Below are 21,169 nucleotides of genomic sequence, written 5' to 3'. Positions count from 1 at the left end.
TCTTGTGGAACAACTCAGCTAAGTTCTTATTTCCTCTTTCTCTGAAATTCCCTCTCTCTGAAGTTTCCATTCACCCTAAGAGAAGGCTATATGTGTATTTTTCATCCCAGTTACAGATATGGTTGGCTCCTTTGGGTTCCTATAAGTTGCCAATACCATGAATATGGCTGGCGTGGTATGCAAGAACTCCCCTGCTTGCCTTCAGAAGCTAATGTGGGGTATCTCATAGGAAAAATGAGCCCAGAAATACTACTGAGGAAAGTAAAATAAGCCTTTTGGCTGCTTAGATGGTAAGCAAAATGGAAAAACAGGTGGATTCTGGGCTCTACTTCTGGGATCAGAGACTGGATAGAGGCTCCCCATCCCTAGTGAACAGTGTGGCTGTTGCACAAGGGCCTGGGTGGAATCTTCTGTCACTATCACACAGCATTACATGCCCTTACAATGCCTTACACAGAATCGGCGTTCAAGGGATATTTGTTGAGTTAGTCCAGTTGGCCAGCCTAGAGATATAAATCAATATTTGCAATAAATTCTAAAGAAAAGAAATGGAGTTCTCTTTTCATTGTTTTTTCTTGTTTCCCATGTTCCCTGGGGTATCAACAATGCTCTTCTTGGAGAATGGAGAAGGAAACTGAGAGTATTGAAAGACTGCAAGCCAACATTTTGCCTGCTACCTGCTGGAAGTAAGCCTCACTGGCCCAGTCCTAGGATTTGACTTTAATCAAATCTCTTCTACAGGCTCAGTTCAGAAGCCAATAGAGAAGAAGGGGGTGTCTCTAAGTCTTAATAAAGCTAGGGTCCACTTTCTCTTCTCTTTCTACACAACTACCTTGCAAATAATTACCTTTATAAAGAGATAGAGATAGAGGTAGAGAAAGAGAGAGAGAGAGAGAGAAGAGAAGAGAAGAGAGAGAGAGAGAGAGAGAGATACTGGACCAACAGAAAGATCAAGAAGATGAAACTCATTTCTTTATCCTCCTGGAATCAGCTAGGCTGTCTAAAATAAAACCCCACGGAAACAGCCATGAAAAGCCCATTCTCAAAAAAATGAATCCATGCATGTATACTATATTTAGCCTCTTCCATCAATAGTGGTAAAGGGTTTCATGCACTCTAACAAGGCTGCTTAAATAGAGAATAAGAGTGAAAGGGACTTCAAGCCAAGGTGCTCAGGATTGCTAGGGCCCAGGTAAGACAGGACTCCCCCACTCATGCCCTCCCTGTAATATCAGCCTCACCTGCAATGGGGGGCCCAGCAATCATCGGCAGGGCCATCATGCCAAGGAGGTAGCCAATTGCCTGTGAGGCCTGCATTGGGCCCACCAGCTCAAATGCGATGGGGGCCATGATGGTGATGAAGAAGCCATCACACAGGCCCAGGAAGAGGCAGACAACGATGAGGCCCCCAAAGCCCCGGCACAGGGGAATCATCATAGACATCAGGCCCAGGAGCAGGAAGGAGATGACCTAGAGGAGCAAAGGCCTTAGGTCATGTTGTGCTTGTCAGTCAAGACCACATAGCAAATCATATCTCCTTTCTTAGGGTTTCATTTCTACCATCTATAAACTGGGGTGGAGGTGTCAACAGAGAGAGAGAGAGAAAGAGAGAGAGAGAGCAGTTAGGCTATCCGGTTACTTAGGCCCCTTCTAAGTCCTGCACTGAAGGATTCAAGATTTTTAAGACAGCCCCTGTTTAACAGTTATTCCATCAAGATTTTTTTTAAAGTTAGGGGACATAGCCCCTGTAATTAAGAAGTCGTCTTTTCACTGGATTCCAGTTTAAAGGAAATTGCTGTTTTTCTGATCTTGTGTTTGGCTGTCCCAGGCATTAAGGTCTGGAATCAGACCATGCTGGTATTCTCAGATCCAAGTAAGATATCTTAAGAGGAAGGGAACTTGAATGATGTTCAGATGGGGGCATGAATGGAAGGCACAGCTTCCTGAAGTGAGGAAGAACCCAGTGCCTATTTATGTGCGTGGCTGCTTTTAGAAAACACCCTGTCATGACATAAACCATTGGGAAGTTCACTTGGGTTCCTTATGATTTAGGACACGGGACATGCCACCCATGTCAGATAACATGGCTGTGGGGGTCCTCTGGACTTGGTTGGGCACCATATAAAGGTAATAAATGGGACTTTAAGGAGAACTAAGACACTAGGAGTGGTTCTAGGGAGCCTGAAGCCAGCTCAGGGGCATTGACTAGCCACCAGGCTTTCTTGGGGATAAGCAAAATGACTTCAAATCAAAGAAACCGTCTTTCCAGGAGCTGTTTTTTTCCCACTGAACAGAGAGAAGAGCAATTGGTCTTTTGATTAAGGTCATCTGCAACCTGTGTCAGTGAGCCAGACTAAAGACCTGGGGTGCAGGCAGAGAAATAAACCCCTTTCCACTCACTCTAGTCAGCAGAGCCAGGTCATCCCAGGGTCAGGGCTAAGACCTGATCTGTTTACGAAGTCCTTGATAGGATTCAGGATTTTCTAGTCTTTCACATACAGGCAAGCAAACTTACCCAGGAAGGGTAAGCCATCACATCACCACATGGATGGGGTGGGTAGGAGGGTCAAGGCTCTTTTAAGCCCTAAAGATTTTCTGTGTTATAACTGGCAGTGGATTTGTTAGGATGGTCAGTTGGTTTTTGTTTGTTTGTTTTTTGTTTTGTTTTGTTTTTTGTTTTGTTTTTTTTGTCAGTTGGTTTTTATAGAGGATAAGAAATGTCCTGGCTGAGCCATCTGAGGAAATCTCTTCATTGGATGACTTTTGAACTTTTCCAAGGCTGTTTTGGAATCTAGGAATAAGAACTCTGATATCCCAGCTTCGCCTCTAAGAGATTCATGTACAACGATAAGATAAAAACCAGACCCACCTATCAACCAAGCCATAATGGTATGGCAAATAAGAGTTAATACCATTATACAACACAAAGGACCCCATTAACTGATTTCAATCATCTCTAATTAAACCTATTGTATCTGCCCTTAACACCCTCCATGAGGTCTTGCCAAGTTTAGAAATTAAAATTCCCTCTTTGAACCGAGAATCAGACATCAAGAATTGGCCCAAAGTGAGGCTGTCCTGCAGGTTATCACCATTTCTTTCTAGCAGACTGTCCAGGGGCTTGACACAAGATATATGTACCTGTCTTTGCCAATAGTAGGAACTACAGGGTCTAGTGGATATCTCTTCAGAACCTGAAGTTTTATACACTCTTTTCCTCTCCCAGGCCTATACTTATGCATCTGACCCAGGGAGAAAGTGAGGCAAATGCCTGTGATGGAGTATCCTGAGTAGCTCAAGAGAAAGAATTTTATCCATGTCTTGTGCTTTCTGCCTGAGACATTTGCCAGCAAGAAGAGTTTGAACCAAGTCACTTTCCCTTTCTAGGCCTCAGTTCCTCAATTTGTAAAATGAAGGAGTTGGACTACAATCAGTAAAGATATATTTTAGCTATAACATTCTAAGATTATTTTATATTACTCTAAGTGGTAACATTAGGTCAAGTAAGACTGGAAAAGAGGAGAGAAAGTGTTGGGTGGGTAGAGGAAGTGATCAGCAGAAGCACTGGGCCCTAAGCCTAATTCTGCTTCTGACTAGTTAATGCCTCTAACTCCCTTGGAACTCCCTCTGCACAATAGAAAGCATAAGCTGCTTGGACCCTATTTCTCTCCTAGGGACTGTGGTGAGAAATGAGCTATATGGCTAGGCAAGGGCTGCTCCTTTTCTTCAAGATAAAGTCCTGGCCCAGTGCTAGTTTACCCTGATTTCTAGCACCATTAGCATCTTGGAGCAGCTGATAATGACAGGGAAGACTAGAGGGGTAGCATATGGAAGAGGCTGAAAAAGCCACACATTCTCCTATGCAAAAAGCTACCCAGATAAGGCATTTGCTGATATTTTCACAGGAATCCAAAATTTCATAACTGGTTTATCTCAATCACAGTCTTTTGAGTTGACTTCAGTCAAGTCACTTATCTCTGGGACACAGCTCTGTCACCCACCACTTAGCATAAAGTGGAATATGAGAAAAGTGCTACATATCAATTCAATTTTGCCATGACTATCTGTATGAGTCTTTCCCTCAATTTCTGTGTAATGAGAAGTTGGATTGGATGAGCCATAAGGGCACCCCTAGCCCTGACAAAGCAGATTCACCAGCTTTTGCAAATTTAGACTGAAACACAACAGAAAACTGTAATCATATTCTTGTTTAAGACATCTAAGAGTATTTAAGAGAACACTTGGGGCTGTCAGAAAACAGAGAAATGCCTTCTATGTCAGGGCAACTTGAAATTGCTTTTAAGGCTTTACCAGGAGACTCAGAACTCAGCCACTTTTTTAATGGATTATTTGTGGCCACATGTTTTGAGTGGCTGCTGTTTCCCCTTCACAGGGTTCCACATTCATGTACCTTCTGGTTAACCCAGCTGCAGGAACAAAAAGCATCAACAAGGTCAAAAAGGCAATACTGCTGCCAGGTAGACAAAGACAGATAGCTCTAACAGTAGTCTCAAGCCAGATCAGAGCTCAATTCACACAGAAAGTGGCCTCTCTAACATCTAGGTGGCTACTCTCCACAATATGAGGGGCTGTGTTACTGTCCAAAGGATTAAAATCTTGCATGGCTATAACATTTTTTACTTCCCAAACCCTGGTCACGCCTATCAAAAGAAATTTTGTTCCTCACCTGTGAGGTGAGATAAGAAAGGCAAGAATTATTCTTATTGCACAAATGAGGAAAGTGAGTCCCATAGAGGGGAAGTAGGGTTGTGTTTTCTGGCACTTTTTTTTTCTGTCAATCAGGAAGATAGCATTTGAGAGCCAATGCTTGGTACAAGTAACTCTGGAAGTATAAGAAGTAAATGACTTGAACCTGGACTTAAAGGAGAGAAATACTGGGCCACACAGTACTACCGATGCCCAAGGCCTTCCAAGAGAGTATGAGGAGGCAAGGAAATCAATTCTCAATGGGGACAGCATCTAACTCCTGGCCTCGGTTTCCCTATTTCATATGGAAGAGCCATTATTAATAAACGCTTTCTCTAAAAGTGTTCTTAGTTCCATTTACACACTACTCTCATTGGATTCTCACTCCATCTTGATGAAAGAGGCAGTACAAGGATTATTGTCTTCGGTTGAAAGCAAGGGAAACTGAAGCTCAGAGAATTTGATTGACTTTCCCATGTTGAACAACAAGTTCATGTCAAAGGTGGGGCCCAGGGAATGGTAATGACACAACCTACCATTCTATCTCAAAGGCTGGAGGTAACCTAGCATCTGTGTCAGGACATTCCCCCCCACATCACTGTGGTCAGGGCAAGGTGGTCACACTTACCTGCAAGTAGATCTTCTTAAGTCCAGGAATGGAGTCACTGACACGGCCTGACACAAGGCGCCCAAGGCCTGAGGTAGCCCCAATACACACCAAGAGCACCCAGGTCTGCTTAATTTCCAAGAATTCCTCTTCCACATACTTCATCTGAAAAGCATAGCACCAGGACCCCAGGGACAGGAGGAAGAAAAGGAGCTGACTGGTTAACAGTTGGCATATCCAAAACCCTCTACTGCTTACTTTCCTTGACCATGGCAAGAGCTCCCTCCCCTGCAACCCCCTACTTTGTAGCCTTAGAACCAGTACAAGCTTTCTGGCTGCTTCTAATTGCTAAAAAGGCTTCATATGCCTTGATTTTTTGGATTCTGGGCAATAGCTGAAGGGAGTGGGTATCTTCAAGCCCCTTCTAAGCCTTGGCAGGATAGAATACAGACAGCCTTAACAACTAAGAAAATACAAGGGCTCCCCTCAAATCTCCCCATTTCCTGACCCAAAACTGATAACATGGGGCAACATCAGTTCACCAGGGGAGAAGATCCACCAACCTCCATGTAACACTTCCAGAAGTGTGTTTTAAGAAATACGAGGTCTATGGAAGCTAATGACTGGACTACAACTAACAGTTCTGTGGCAGTATAATTTGGGTGGATAATGGTTAAACAAAGCTAAATGGGTTTCTTTTACTGCTGGATTTTTTGGTACCTTTGAAAGACTGCCACAATATGAAGCTAGAAAGACTTTATATGTTGGTTCCTGAACAAATCATTTGACCACAAAGACCAGCATTCCATAGAACACACTCTTAGGAAACTCTATCCTTGAGTCATCTGGGCCAGTCTTCTCCATCCCAGTGATGCTTATCTTCTCCTGAAAACCTGTCTATATTTATCAGTCAGGGGAAACCACAGGCATGGGCTTTCGCCTAAGGAACTCCATCGTTTTCCTGTTGAGGTCAGTCTGTGTTCTTTCCCACTCTGGGTCTCTTCAAAGATTGTTTGGTCTCTTTTTCCAAAGGTCCCAGCTCTGCCCTTTCACTGTCCTCCACCCCACCCTCTGGACTTCGGGCAGGCTAAGGGCAGCTTCATGGAGGTAAAGTGGGTCCACCTCGTAGTATTCCTTACCAGGTGTACATAGGGAACGAAGTAACCAAGGGCAGCAGCAGCAATCCCGAAGGCCCAGATGCGGTAGGTACGTTGGCGGAATACTCGCATGTTGAAGTACTTTCTAAGCTGAGACAGAATGCGTTGGCACAGGGTGCGGACACCTCTCTTGTTTGGGGTATCCTGGGAACTGGGTAGGAGTGGCCGGTAGGTGAGCGAAAGCAGCGTAAGAATAAACATGAAGGTACTCAGCACCTGGAAGGTTTGGGCGAGCTTGATCTTAGCCCCCAGTGTTTTGATGAGAAGAGGAAAGGATATGGAAAAGATGCTACTCCCAGCAGACACCACACCATTGGCCAGACCCAGACGACGTTGAAAGTAGTGGCCCAGGATGACGAGGGATGGCTGAAAGGCGAAGGAACAGCCACAACCAAAGAGAATCCCATAGGTGAAATAACGCAGGCTTAGTGAGCTGTGGGAGAAACACCAAGAGCTATTCTCAGCAGCCTGACCAGAAATCCACCTGCCCTCTCCCGTCACCCTCCTGAGACCTGCATACCCCCATCATTAATCCACAGCCCTACTTACCACTGACCCTCAGAACAGACAAAGAACAGGACTTTATAATCCCTACTTTGCAGATGAGGAGACAAAGGCTCAGAGAAGTAATTTACCCAATGTAGCATAACTGGGGATCAGCAAAGCTTAGACTCGACTTTAGATCTTCATGACTCTAGTTTGAATCATAGCACTCCGTCAGAGAGAATTGTTTAAAAGAATGCCAGAACCAACCTATGCAATGGCTGGATAAGAGGCTATAAGGAGTAAGTCAGGGCATTAGAACAGTTTAACCTCCACTCACTAGACACCGTGGGTAGGCTGGCAGCCAAAGCTTTATCCCAAGTAACAACAAAGTTCTGCAAGGAGCCAAGAAGGTCAAGATCCTCCATGGGACTCTACTATATTTCTTTATGCTCAGAGCCCTTCATATTTCAGAAAATGGCTGGTAGTTTCCTGAGAGACACCTCATCCCCAGCCCTACCCAAGGTCTGGCTCTCCCAAGACCCTTTATTCCAGACCCTAGATGACCCCCTGGGGATCCTGAAGTAAGAAGTCCCTTTAAGTTCCAGAGCCTAGCTCCTGCTGCTGGGAATGGTATGGATTAGCCTCCCAGAGTAGCCTGGCTGCTTGATGGGAAGTGGAGCCTCAAAGAAGTTGTGAGCTTGACCAAGTAAGACAGATTCTGGTTTAAAACTCTTGGGTTCTGCTGTGGCCATAAGCCCCTGTAACAGAAGGCAAAATGTCAGAAGAGTAAGGGCCATGGAAAAGTCAGGTTGGCCAGCTATCTACCCTTAGACAATACTGGCACAACCTAGTGAAGAATTTTGTTTTCTTTTTGAAGCCTCCACATATTTTGCAATAGTTCTTATCTGACCATTTAACTAATTAATACTCTCCATGGTCAGGCAGTTGCTCCCCATAGATGGACCCAGTCCTCATACAGCACAGGACTAGGCCTATGTTATAGAGATAATGTGGTGTTAGCACTCATGGTTCTAAGACAGCTAAATCACCATTGTTTTTATTTGTTTTTATTTTTATTTAAGTGTTTATTTAAATTCCAGTTAGTTAACATATGGTGTAATATTACTTACAAGTGTACAATATAGTGATTCAGTACCTCCTTATAACACTCAGTGCTTATCCCAACAAGTATATTCTTTAATCCCCATCACATATTTCACCAATCCCCCAGCCCACTTCTCTGGTAACCATCAATTTGTTCTCTATAGTTAAGAACCTGGGATTCCTGGATGGCTCAGTGGTTGAGCGTCTGTCTTTGGCTGAGGGTGTGATCCCAGAGTCCGGTGATCAAGTCCCACATTTGGTGCCCCATGGGGAGCCTGCTTCTCCCTCTGCCTGTGTCTCTGCCTCTCTCTGTGTGTCTCTCATAAATAAATAGATAAAATTTTTTAAAAAGAATCTGTTTTATGATTAACCTCTCTCATTTCCCGCCCCCCTCCATGTTCATGTTTTGTTTCTTAAATTTGACACATGAGTGAAATCATGTGGTATTTGTCTTTCTCTGACTGACTTATTTCACTTAGTTTAATACTCTCTAGCTCCATCCACATTGTTGCAAATGGCAATATTGCTTTTCATCTGCTTACATTCACTGGATATGAGCAAAACCTTTAGTTTTAAAAAGGGGGCAGCGTTGCCTTTAACCCCGGGGTGTGATCCTGGAGACCCGGGATCAAGTCCCACGTCGGGCTCCCTCCATAGAGCCTGCTTCTCCCTCTGCTTGTATCTCTGCCTCTCTCTGTATGTGTGTCTCTCATGAATAAGTAAATAAAATCTTTTTTAAAAGGGGGGTTGCCTCCACTTGGAACAGATAGCTAAGCCAACTGCTCCTCTTCTGTCAGATTTTTTGGGGATTGGCCTGGTCTGGGGGCCTTGTCTAAAGGAAAGGAATTAGGAAGGTCTAAGGAAGACCTTCAAGAAGAGGTCCAGTGGAAGCAAAGCATGGTATTTATTTCAGAGTGCTGTCTGGTAGATCTACTTCTACAGGATTGGGGCCTCAAGACAGGAAGCCCCTGCATAGGCTTGCCAAGGGTGTCTACACTCTATCTCATCTCATGCCAGCTAAAAAAAACTCAGAGCCCTGATTCAGACAACAGGAAGGATGACTTAGAGCTCTAGCCACAAGCAGAGCCATTTTTCCCCTGGACATAAAGCCATTCAGAAAGTTTCTTGGCTCTAAAGATGTTCTTACAGAAAAGGCAAAGGGGATGGGGAAGGGCTTTGGGGCTGGAGAACAGAATGCCTCCTCCAATGTGCCTAAAGAAGAGTGCCAGAAAAAAATACATCTAAGCTCCTTCCTCTCCTGCATCTGAGCTCATGTGTACTGGAAGATAAATAGGATCCGTATGTTGCTAATTTGTTTACACTTTGCTCTGTTCAACTTTAAAAAACAGTGCTGAGACTAGAGCCACTTCTGAGGCCTAGCTCCTTCCCTCAAGGGGCCAAGCACCAGCTTGCTGAGGGCAAATGAGACCAACCACTAGAGGGATCCTAAAAGGGTTTAGAGGGGCTGCCATAAGGAGGGTTGAGCACATTCCAAGCAGGACATGGTTTTTCCCTCCTCTGTCCCAGTTGGATGGGGTCAAGCCAGGAAATCATTGTAGGCCATATCCAAGCTCTGCTGGAAGGTAGGCTGGGTAGCCAGAAATGCTCAAGTCATACAGAAAGCTGGCTCCATTTCACAGGGCCCAGTTGTGGCAGAACACAGTTACTCTCCATTGTGTTGGAACTTTAGGCCTAGAGAGTATAACTGTAGTCCTTCTCTGGTGAGCCAAGATCAGAAAGCAAGTCTCTGACAAGTTAGCCATGTCCCCAGGCCAGCATTCTCATATACCAGCCCAGGCAGATTGGAAGTAGGAGGTATAATAACTTCCAAAGTGTCTTTGGCAGAAAGTCAACAGACTTCTTTAGGAGTCCCATATTCCTCAGGCCATGGTGGAGGTTTTATTTCTCCCTTCCCCTGCAGACATGCTTCTGTGAGGTTGGCAGAAAGAAACCAGAGAATGAACTTATAGCCTTCTTCTTGCCTGATTCTACCAAGTTTTGACAGTAGCACCAACCAGACCAGAGTCTGAGGTTAGTCTAGGCCTAACTGTGTAGCTGGGTGCTAGATCCAGACCTCTAGTGGAGGATGCTGCTAAACATTCTTTCTCATGCCCAATTTTTTTTCTCTTTTCCAAATTATCCATATTTTGGCAGCCAAAAATACCTGGAAAGGAGCCAGAAATGTTAAACAGCCTTGGGTTCAGCTGACTTCTTTTTCAACATAAGATTCCCTCAGAAATCCTGTAAGGTAGGTGTTTCACATAGATTCATTCCAGAAGCTCATTCCCAGGAAGGCAAGTTGTGTAGCATATTGGGAATATTGGCAGAGCTGGAAGAGACCTTAAAAGACCATCTGGTCTAATCCCCTCATGTTGCAGATATAGAAACTGAGGCCCAGATGGGGGAATGGTACTTATTAATTGTTTCATAGACATTTTTGTGGCCAAAACTAGCTTTATGAACTCCCAAGCTTAGGCTTCTCCCACCACTTTAGAACTCTTGGGTCCTCTTTGGGATATTGTATACCAATGTGTCCTGGAGACCCTACCTAGATGAATCCTATTAGACAATGATTCTCAGAAGCAGAGTCTTTGAGGGTCCTACATGGAAAGGGCCACAGTGGATTCTGCAATGAGAAGTGTCCCTAGCTGAAGCCCAGAAAGAAGCCAGCCTTCAGCCTTGGGCAAAGCCAGCAACTCCTAGCCTTACCTGGTGAAGGAGCTGGTATGGAGGCCTATGAAAGCGACAGCAGCCCCTGCAGTTGCTGTGATTCGGCAGCCCAAACGATCAGTGAATATACTCACAATGGGAGAACAGAAGAAGATCATGCCCATTGAGAGGGCTCCTACCCATGCTGCAGAGAAAAGAAGCACAAAGACAACTTAGCTTAATGTGATACCCAGTGATGCAGCTGGTATCTCAGTTCTTCTCTGGCCTTTCACAGGCAACATTGCATTGGCCTCACTGCTATTCTGCTGGTCCCTAATGGTCAGAGAGGTTAGGTGCCTTTCATAACACTTGAGCAGGACAATGTGAGAACCAGGAGTTTAGTTAACAAACACACCTACTTCAGGGCTGGGGTAAGGAGGCTTTGGAGATCAAGAATATGATGGGATCTTCTAGCTAGTCCCCACATGTCTGTACTACATTTCTCAGCTACTTTGGCTGTTTGGTCTGACCATATGACTGAATTCTGACCAATAGGATGTAGTTACATAATGAGGGCCATTCATTACAGCAGTTAAACCAACATAAACTAAAAAAAAGAAGAGTCCTCCACTACCATTTTACTGATAAAGAAACAGGTCCAGAAATGTGAAGGGACTTACCAAAGATCACACAGCAAGTTAGTGGCAGAACTGGGACTCAAACCCAACTCTTCTTATTCCTAGTCCAATAACATGTAGTTACCCACATCCCCTTCCAGGCCTAGACCATAAAAAACTCTCATGAGATTTCTGCTTTCTTGTGAGCTACAACTGCAAAGTGACCTTATAAGCAATGTATTAAGACTGGGAGAACTGCCATCAGTTCTGTCTGGGCCCCTAGATAACTATGGGAAGTAAAGTTCCCTCTCCAATCTGGAACCCCTTCCCTGAACATTGCATTAGAAATGAAGAAACTTTTTTAAATTTAAATTCAACTAATTAACATATAGTGTATTATCAGTTTCAGGGGTAGAGTTTAGTGATTCATAAGTTGCATATAACACTCAGTGCTCAAAAAAAAAAAAAAACCCCAAAAAAAACCAACACTCAGTGCTCATTACATCAAGTGCCCTCCTTAATGCCCATCACCCAGATACCCTATCCTCCCACCCACTTCCCCTCCAGTAACCCTCAGTTTGTATGCAATAATTAAGAGTCTCTCAAACTTCTTATCCTATAAGCCACTGAATTTTTGAGGGCCATTCATTACAGCAGTTAAACCAACATAAACTAAAAAAAAAAAAAAAAAAAAAAAAAAAAAAAAAAAAAAAAAAGAGTCCTCCACTACCATTTTACTGATAAAGAAACAGGTCCAGAAATGTGAAGGAACTTACCAAAGATCACACAGCAAGTTAATGGCAGAGCTGGGACTCAAACCCAACTCTTCTTATTCCTAGTCCAAAGTTCATTGTATTATGTCTTCTATTGGGATGAATGAAGCTTTCCATAATTGGAGGTGTGCAAGCTAATGCTATATATAAAACAGGGGATTCAAGAATTGGGGTCAGATTGGGACTAGCCAACATTTTAGGCCCTTCCAGGCATGCTAAACCAGATTTATAGCCTTAAGCACTGTTCTACTTAGCTTCAGGGCCAAGGAGCATGGGCATTAAGCCTTCAGGAGCTAAGGTAAATTTTATTTTGGCCACTGAAACAGTCCTGTAAAGATGTTAAAACTAAGGAGCAGGGAATTCCACAAAGTCCTCCTAGAATTGAATGAGAACATAGGGCAGATTTAGAAGCCACCCAGAGATTTCTAAGGAAAGAGGTCATGTAACCTTTATGCTGAAATCCTTCATCAGAGCCGATGTTTGGGAAATCCCTGACTCCAAACTCAAATAAGAAGAGTTTATTCTGCTTATAAGGGCTTTTAAGTGTCCATAGCAATCCTTACCAGGGAAGAAGAAATTTACTTTTTACTTAGATTCTTCCAGCCCATTTCCCTTTGCTTACCCCTCAGAAAGAAAACTCAGTTTTTTTCTTTTCTTTTCTTTTTTCAGTTTTTTTCTTTGAAAACTTGTTAACAAGTTTCTTCGTGGGCTTTTCTAGGCAAAATAATATTAGTTTCCTTAACGTTTTTTTTAGCTTTAATTTCTAACTCAGTAATTACTTTCAGAGCTCTCCTTTGAACATGTTCCAAGTCTTCATCATCATCATTAAAAAGCATTCACTGAGGGATGCCTGGGTGGCTCAGTGATTAAGTGCCTTTCTTTGGCTCAAGGAGTGATCCTGGAGTCCCGGGATCAAGTCCGCGTCAGACTCCCTGCATGGAGCCTGCTTCTCCCTCTGCCTGTGTCTCTGCCTCTCTCTCTGTGCGTCTCTCATGAATAAATAAATAAAATCTTTAAAAAAAAAAGTATTCACTGAGTATCATCTGAGCAAGGTACCAGGCCAGCTTCTGGCTCTCTTCAATTGTGGAATCCCAAGCTGGTCAGAGGAGTGCAGTCTGAGGTGGATCACAGCTACTCCACCATCTATGTCTCTTATCTTAGTGCCTAATAGGTTGCTCAGATCCCCACCAGGAAGGAATCTTTGCTTTGCTGGGGCACCAACTTGAGCCCCAGCTGCTTGGCTTCGAAAAAGTACTGGCCTGGGACAGCAGGAAACCTGAACTTTCTCATCAGAGTTTTACCTCTTACCTTGCAATTTCACCTGTTATCAGCTGTGGGACCTTGAACAAGTCACACAGCACTTCTCTAACCCTCAGTTTTCTCATCTGTAAAATGGGGATTTAAAATTCCTGATGTGCCTTCCTCCAAGTTTTCTTTTAAATAATAATCAGATGTAGTAATATTTAAGAAAGCTGTATAAATACCAATAGTCACACCATATACAAAAATTAATGCAAATGGATCATAGGCTTAAATGTAAAACTTAAAACTAAAAAACTTACAGAAAAAAAGTATAAGAGAAAATCTTCCTGACTTTTATTTAGGCAAAGATTTCACAGATATTAGCAAAAGTATGATCCATAAAAGAAAAACATTTATACATTAGACTTCATCAATATTTAAAATTTCTACCTTTCATAAAATAGTGTTATCAGAATGAAAAAGCAAGCCACAAGCTGGGACAAGTATTTACAACAAACACATGTGATAAAAGACTGGTATCCAGAACACAAGTGTTAGTTGACTCTCACAACTCAGTAAGAATAAAGCAAGCAATCCAGTTTAAAACATGGGCAAAAGATTTGAACAAACATTACACACTCACACACACACACACACACACAAACACTATGAATGACAAGCACATGAAAAGATGCTCAATATCATTAATCATTCAAGAAATGTATATTAAAGCCACAGCGGGATACCCCTACATACCCACTAAAAAGGTTTTTAAGAAATTGCAATTCCTTCTACTGGGGAGGATGTAGAACTGGAAATCTCATACGCTGCTGGTGGGAATGAAAATGGTATACCAACTTTGGAAAATAGTTTGGCAGATTCTTATAAAGTTCAACATATAATTACTACATGACTTTGAAATCCCATTCCTAGGTATTTACCCAGGATAAAGGAAAACATGTTTACACAAAAATCTATACCTAGATGTTCATATTTGCTTATTTTTTAGTTTTTGTTCTCGTTTTTAAAAATTTTATTTAAATTTTAGGTAGTTAATATACAGCGCAATATTGGTTTCTGGAGTAGAATTCATAATTCATCACTTACATACAATACCCGATGCTCATCATAACAAGTGTCCTCCTTAATACTCATCACCCATCTAATCCATCCCCAAACCTCCCTCCCTCTGTCAACCCACAGTTTGTACTCTATCATTAAAAAAAAACATCCAGATGGCTAACAGACACATGAAAAGATCTTCAACATCACTTATCAAGAAAATACAAATCAAAACCATGATAAGATATCATCTTACACCTGTCAGGATGGTTAAAATTAACAACATAAGAAACAACAGGCATTGGCAAGGATGCGGAGAAAGGGGAACCCTCTTGTACCGTTGGTGGGAATGCAAACTGGTGCAGCCACTCTGGAGAACAGTATGGAGATTCCCCAAAGTGTTTAAAAATATACCTACCCTAAGATCCAGCAATTGCACTACTATATATTGACCCAAAGGATACAAAAATACAGACTCGAAAGGACACACGCACCCTGATGTTTATAGTGGCATTATCTACAATAGCCAAAAAAAATGGAGAGAACCCAAGTATCCATTGACTGATGAATGGATAAAGAATATATGGTAGAAGGACACCTGGGTGGCTCAGTGGTTGAGTGTCTGCCTTTGGCTCAGGGCATGATCCCAGGGTCGGGGACTGAGTCCCTCATTGGGCTCTCTGCATGGAACCTGCTTCTCCCTCTGCCTGTGTCTCTGCCTCTCTCTATGTCTCTCATGAATAAATAAATAAAATCTCTTTAAAAAGAAGATATGGTATATATACACAATGGAATATAACTCAACATCTTTCTTTATAACTGCCAAAACTTGGCAATAACTCAAATTGTACATCAACCAATAAATGGATAAGTGGGTATACATTAATACAATAGAATACAACTCTGCAATAAATAGGAACGAATTCCTGATACCAGCAAAAACTTCAACAATTCTCAAAGGTATTACACTAAGTGAAAGAAGCCAGACAGAAATTATTTTATTTATATAAAATTCTGGAAAAGGCAAAACTATGGGGACAGAAAAACAGATCAGTGGGTACCAAGAGGAGGGATGGGGGTTGGGAGAGGATTCATTCCAGGGGAGCATGAGGGAACTTTCTAGAGTGATGAAATGTTATATATTTTAATTCTAGTATGGTATTCTTTTGTAAAAACTCATATTATTGAGCATATAAAAAAAGTGAGTGTTACCATATGTAAATTATACCTCAATAAATCTGATGTTATAAAAAAAAAGAGAGAGAGAGAGCTGGGAAGCAGAAAATGCCAATGGGAGATCTCATTTATGATGTATGTAGTATTATTCTGGAAAAATTTCCAAAAAAATAGTTCTAGTGTATTGTCAAAGAGGAAAATATTACATTCACTAAATCATCTTGCTGACATTTAATCAACTAGAACTCTTGATTATTTGGCCCTTCTGAATATTTACAATACAATGAAAACTGATGACTGGGCTTGAAGGTAGCTTTTGTGCAAAGAAAGTTTAAATTTATATTTGATATAGCATTTTATGGTTAATAACATATATCCATCATCATGGTATCACACAGAATATTTTCAGTGCCCTAACAATCCTGTACTCCACCTATTCATCCTGCCTCACCCTTCCAACATCTGGCAACCACCAATCCTTCTACTGTCTTCATAGTTTTGTCTATTCCAGAATGTTATATAGTTGGAGTCCTACAGTATATAGTCTTTTCAGATTGGCTTCCTTCACTTAGTAATATGCATTTCAGGTTTCTCCATGCCTTTTCATGGCTTAATAACTCATTTCTTTTTAGTGATGAATAAAATCCCATTGTGTGGAGGTACCACAGTTTCTTTATCAACTCACCTACTGCACTGGAGGACATCTTGGTTGCTTCCATATTTTGGCAATTATGAATAAAGCTGCTATAAACATTTGTGTGCAAATTTTTGTGTGGACAGACATTTTTCACATATTTGGTTAAATACTAAGGAGCTCGATTATTAGATCATATGTTCAATTTTGTAAGAAACTGCCAAACTGTCTTCCAAAGTGACTGTAACACTTTACATTCCCACTGGCAACAAGTGAGAGTTCTTGTTGCTCCACATCTTTCTGGCATTTGGTGTTGTCAGTGTTCCAGACTTTGGCCATTCTAATATGTATGTAGTAGTATTTCATTGTATTTGTAGTCTTTCCAAATTTTTTATTGTACTTGTCTTCTGGTTTCATAGCATTTTGGTCAGAAAAGCTGCATGGTACAACTTCAATCTTTTTATATTTGTTGAGGCCTGTTTTCTGACCTAATATGTGCTCTATTCTGGAAAATAGAATGCACTTGCAAAGACTGTGTATTCTGCTCTTTTAGGATGGAATGTTCTGAATATATCTGTTAAGTCCATCTGGTCCAGTGTGTCATTCAAAGCCATTGTTTCCTTGTTGATTCTGTGTTTAGATGATTTGTCCATTGATGTAAATAGGGTGTTAATTTCCCATACTATTACTATGTTACTATCAATTAGTTCCTTTATATTTGTCATTAATTTATTTTATATATTTGGGTGCTCCCATGTTGTGTGCATAAATATTTACAATTATTAGATCTTCTTTTTGGATTGCCCCTATTATGATTACATGGTGCCCTACTTTGTCTCTTATTACAGTCTTTGTTCTAAAGTCTAGTTTGTCTGATATAAGTATTGCTACTCCAGCTTTCTTTTGATATCCATTTGAATGATAAATATTTCTCCATCCCCTCACTTGTCTGCAGGTATCTTTAGTTCTAAAATGAGTCTCTTGTAGGCAGCATGTAGAGGGTCTTTTAAAATTATTATTAATTCTGACACTGTCTTTTGACTGGAGTGTTTAGTCCATTTACATGCACAGTAATTATTGATAGATATGTATTTATTGCCATTTTATTACTTGTTTTGTAATTTTTTTCCGTGAAATTTTCTCTGATCCTTTCTTGCTTTTGTCACTTTTGGTCTCTCCTTTGTGCTCAAAGCATGGCTGGTTTAGTGGTCATGAACTCCTTTAGTTTTTATCTGGGAAACTCTTTACTTCTTCTATTTTAAATGATAGCCTTGCTGGATAGAGTATTCTTGGCTGCACATTTTTTTTTCCATTCAGTACTTATGCCATTTTCTTCTGGCTTGCCAAGTTTCTGTTGAGAAATCCCCAGCTAGCCTCAGGGGTTTCTCCTTGTAAGTTAAAACCTTCTTTTATCTTGATGCTCTTAAGATTTTTTTCTTTATCACTATATTTTGCCAATTTAATTACCATGTCTTCATGTTGGCCTGCTTTTGTTGATTTTGATGAGAGTTCTCCCTGCCTCCTGGGTCTAGATATCTTTTTCCTTTCCCAGATTAGAGAATTTTTCATGTATTATTTCTTCAAATAAATTTTCTTCCCTATTTCTCTCTTTTTCTTTTGAGACTCCTGTAATACAGATATTATTACATTTAAGGGAGTCACTGAGTTGCCTAAGTCTATCCTTATGTTGCATAATTCTTCTTTCTCTCTTTTGTTCAGCTTCATTATTTTTCATTACTTTGATTTCCAGGCCACTAACTCATTCCTCTGCTTCTTATAGCCTACTGTTCACCACATCAAGCTTGTTTACAACCTCATTTACTGTACTCTTTATCTCAGATTGATTGTTTTTTAACTCTTTTAACTCTGTGGCAAAGGTTTCATTAAAGTATTCTATTCTTTTCTCAAGCCTAGGCTTGAGAAAGGATCTCTGTATCCTTATGATTGTTGCTTTAAAATCTCCATCAGGAATGTTACTTATATCTATTTCACTTCACTCTCTGGCTGTGGCCTTTTCTTCTTTCATTCAATATGAAATTTGAATGAAGCAACAATATGATTATTGCTTTTAAATTCTCCATCAGGCATGTTACTTTTATCTGTTTCACTTAGATCTCTGGACATGGCCTTATCTTCTTTCATTCAATTTATCATTGGATAAATTCCTCTATTTTTGCATTTTGTCTAAATCTCTGCCTTCTTTGTGTTAGAAAAGCCCATTATGCCTCCTGCTCCAGAAAGTAGTGGTCTTATGAAGAGGTCATTAATGCTGAGGGCCTGGTGCTTCAGGAAGTGTCTTTGGTGTGCTCTGTATATGCTCTGCTATTATGTTTTGACTGCTCTATACTCAAGCCAATAATTTGCAGAGGTTCTCCTTGCCTGCTATGGGCAATGTTTAGTCCCTGGTCTGAATGTGGCAAGTTTTAACTAGGTGTCCTCTGGTCTGCTTTATGAAATGAGACCAGACACCTCCTCCACCAGAACTGAGGCCCTGCAGAACTCTCTGGTCAGGAGATGTGGTGTGGGTAGAGGTTTGTGCTCGTCTAGGGGAGGGGCCTGCTGCACTGGGACTGAGGCAAGCATGACTGAGAAGGGTAGTCCCACCAGAGCACAGGGATGGTGGAACTTTTATGCAAGTTTGGCAGGCAGTGTCAGCACTATGCTATTTCTGAAGGTGGCTCTGTGTTTAAGCTGAGGGGTGAGAGAGGGAAATGTCACCTACCAGCTCATTTGTTTCCAGAGAAGCGTCTTCTTGAATGCTGACTCTCAAGGATGACTCTGAAAAAGAGTGAATAATCTTCCCACTGTGTACACCAAGTACTCCTCAGATGCTGTTTCCACACTGTCTTTCCCCTAGTTGTCTGCCTGCCTTCTCTCCAGGAGCAGCACAGTGCCCTCAGGGCTCTATCCCAGCCAAGTCTACTGACCTTTATAACTCCAGGCTTTAAGCTCCAGGGCTTGCAAACACTCACAAAATTCAGCCCCTTTCATTTCTTTATGCCAATGGCTTTGGAGAAATGTCCTCCTTGTGCATTCTCCTGTGTGCTCTCCTCCCTCTTGCCCTTCTCTATGACCATAGCTCCCTCCCTCTGCTGCACTCATGATCCATTTCTCCTTTAAACCACATCTCCACATTTTCTACCTTCTTCAGTGTGGCCTCTTCTCTTCTTTTAGTTGTGGGTTTCTTTTTATTTTGGTCTTCAGGTCAATTTCTGGGGTATTTAGAATAATTTGATACTTATTTTGTTGTGTTCATAGGACAATATGGGCCCTCTAGGGCCTCCTACTCCACTGTCACCTTCCTCTGAGATCTATGTATTTCCTTTGATAAGGTTTCTCCTAAACTTTGACACATTTTTAAATGTGGTTGTTCATTTTTTTTATTGTTGAGTCTTAGTACTTTCTATATTTTGAGAGTACTTTTTTATATTTTGGATAACAGTCCTTTATCAGAGATATGTTTTGCAAATATTTTCTCCCAGTCTGTGACTTACTTTCTCATTCTCTTGACATTGCCTTTTGCAGAAATTAATTTTAATGAAGTCTACCTTATCAATTATTTTCTTCATGACTGTACCTTTAGTATTGTATCTAAAAAGTCATTGCTCTACCCAAGATCATTTAGGTTTTCTCCATTGCTATTTTCTAGGAGTTTTATAGTTTTGTGCTTTATATTTAAGTCTGTGATCCATTCTAAGTTCATTTTTTAGAACATTGTGATGTCTGTGTCTAGATTCATTTTTTGTACATGGATATCCAGTTGTTCCAGCACCATTTGTTGAAAAAACTATCTTTGTTCCATTGTATTGCATTTGCTTCTTCGTCTAAGTTTAGTTGGCTATATTTATGTGGATCTATTCCTGAGCTTTCTATTCTATTCCACTGATCTCTTTGTATATTCTTTCACCAATACCACACTGTCTTAAATATTGCTGCTTATAGTAAGTTTTGAAGTTGGGTAGTGACATCGTCCAACTTTGTTCATCTCCTCTAATACTGTATTGGCTATTTGGAATCTTTTGGCTCTCCATGTAAGGTTTAGATTCAGTTGTTAGTATCCACAAAATACCTTTAATTTTGATTAGGATTGCATTGAACCTATATATCAACTTGGGAAGAACTGACATCCTGACAATATTGAGTCTTCCTATGCATGAACATGGAATATCTCTCTATTTATTTAGTTCTTTTTTAATTTCATTAATCAGAGTCTTGTAGTTTTCATCATATATGATATATATATATTTAGTTAGTTAGTTAGTTAGTTAGTTAGTTAAATTTATACCTAAGTATTTCATTTGTGGGGTTCTAATATAAATAATATTTATCTTTAAAATTTCAAGTTCTACTTGTTCCTTACTGGTATATAGGAAGGTAATTGACTTTTGTATATTAACTTTGTATCCTGCAACCTTACTATAATCACTCAGTTCCAGGAGTTTTTTGTTGATTCAGATTTTCTACAAAGATGATCATATCATCTGTGAGTAAAAAGACCATTTTAGCGCAGCCCGAGTGGCTCAGTGGTTTAGTGCCACCTTCATTCAACCCAGGGCATGATCCTAGAGACCCGGTCGAGTCCCACTTCGGGCTCCCTGCATGGAGCCTGCTTCTCCCTCTGCCTGTGTCTCTGCCTCTGTGTGTGTGTGTGTCTCTCATGAATAAATAAATAAAATATATTTTTTTAAAAAGACAGTTTTATGTTTTCTTTCTTAATCTCTATACCAGTTATTTCCTTTTCTTGTATTATTACATTAACCAGAACTTTCAGGATGATGTTGAAAAGTGTGGTAAGGGGGGATACCTTTGCCTTACCTGATCTTAAAGCTTCAAGTTTATCATCATTATGTATAATGTTAGCTATAGGTTTTTTAATACAGTTTTTTTTAATTTATTTATTTGGGTTTCTTTTAAACTTTTAAGTTTTAAAATAATTACAGGTTCACAGGAAAGAG

At 40.9% G+C, this 21,169-nt stretch overlaps 1 protein-coding gene across 1 annotated transcript in view; it reads right to left on the bottom strand.

Annotated features, from left to right (window-relative positions):
* SLC16A2 (solute carrier family 16 member 2) overlaps positions 1-21,169 on the bottom strand; it is a 116,496-nt gene that overhangs the window by 2,963 nt on the left and 92,364 nt on the right. Inside the window, exons 2-5 of the mRNA XM_041741631.1 lie at positions 10,771-10,915; positions 6,454-6,904; positions 5,336-5,479; positions 1,242-1,470 (exon numbers count right to left, since the gene is read on the bottom strand). Of these exons, the coding sequence (XP_041597565.1) occupies positions 1,242-1,470; positions 5,336-5,479; positions 6,454-6,904; positions 10,771-10,915 (969 nt within the window). The remainder of the gene's footprint in view (positions 1-1,241; positions 1,471-5,335; positions 5,480-6,453; positions 6,905-10,770; positions 10,916-21,169) is intronic.

Source organism: Vulpes lagopus, chromosome X, assembly GCF_018345385.1.
Source record: "Vulpes lagopus strain Blue_001 chromosome X, ASM1834538v1, whole genome shotgun sequence".
Lineage (NCBI taxonomy): Eukaryota > Metazoa > Chordata > Mammalia > Carnivora > Canidae > Vulpes > Vulpes lagopus.
The sequence above is the reverse complement of the archived record's forward strand: the minus strand, read 5'-3'. Positions and strand labels throughout refer to the sequence as shown.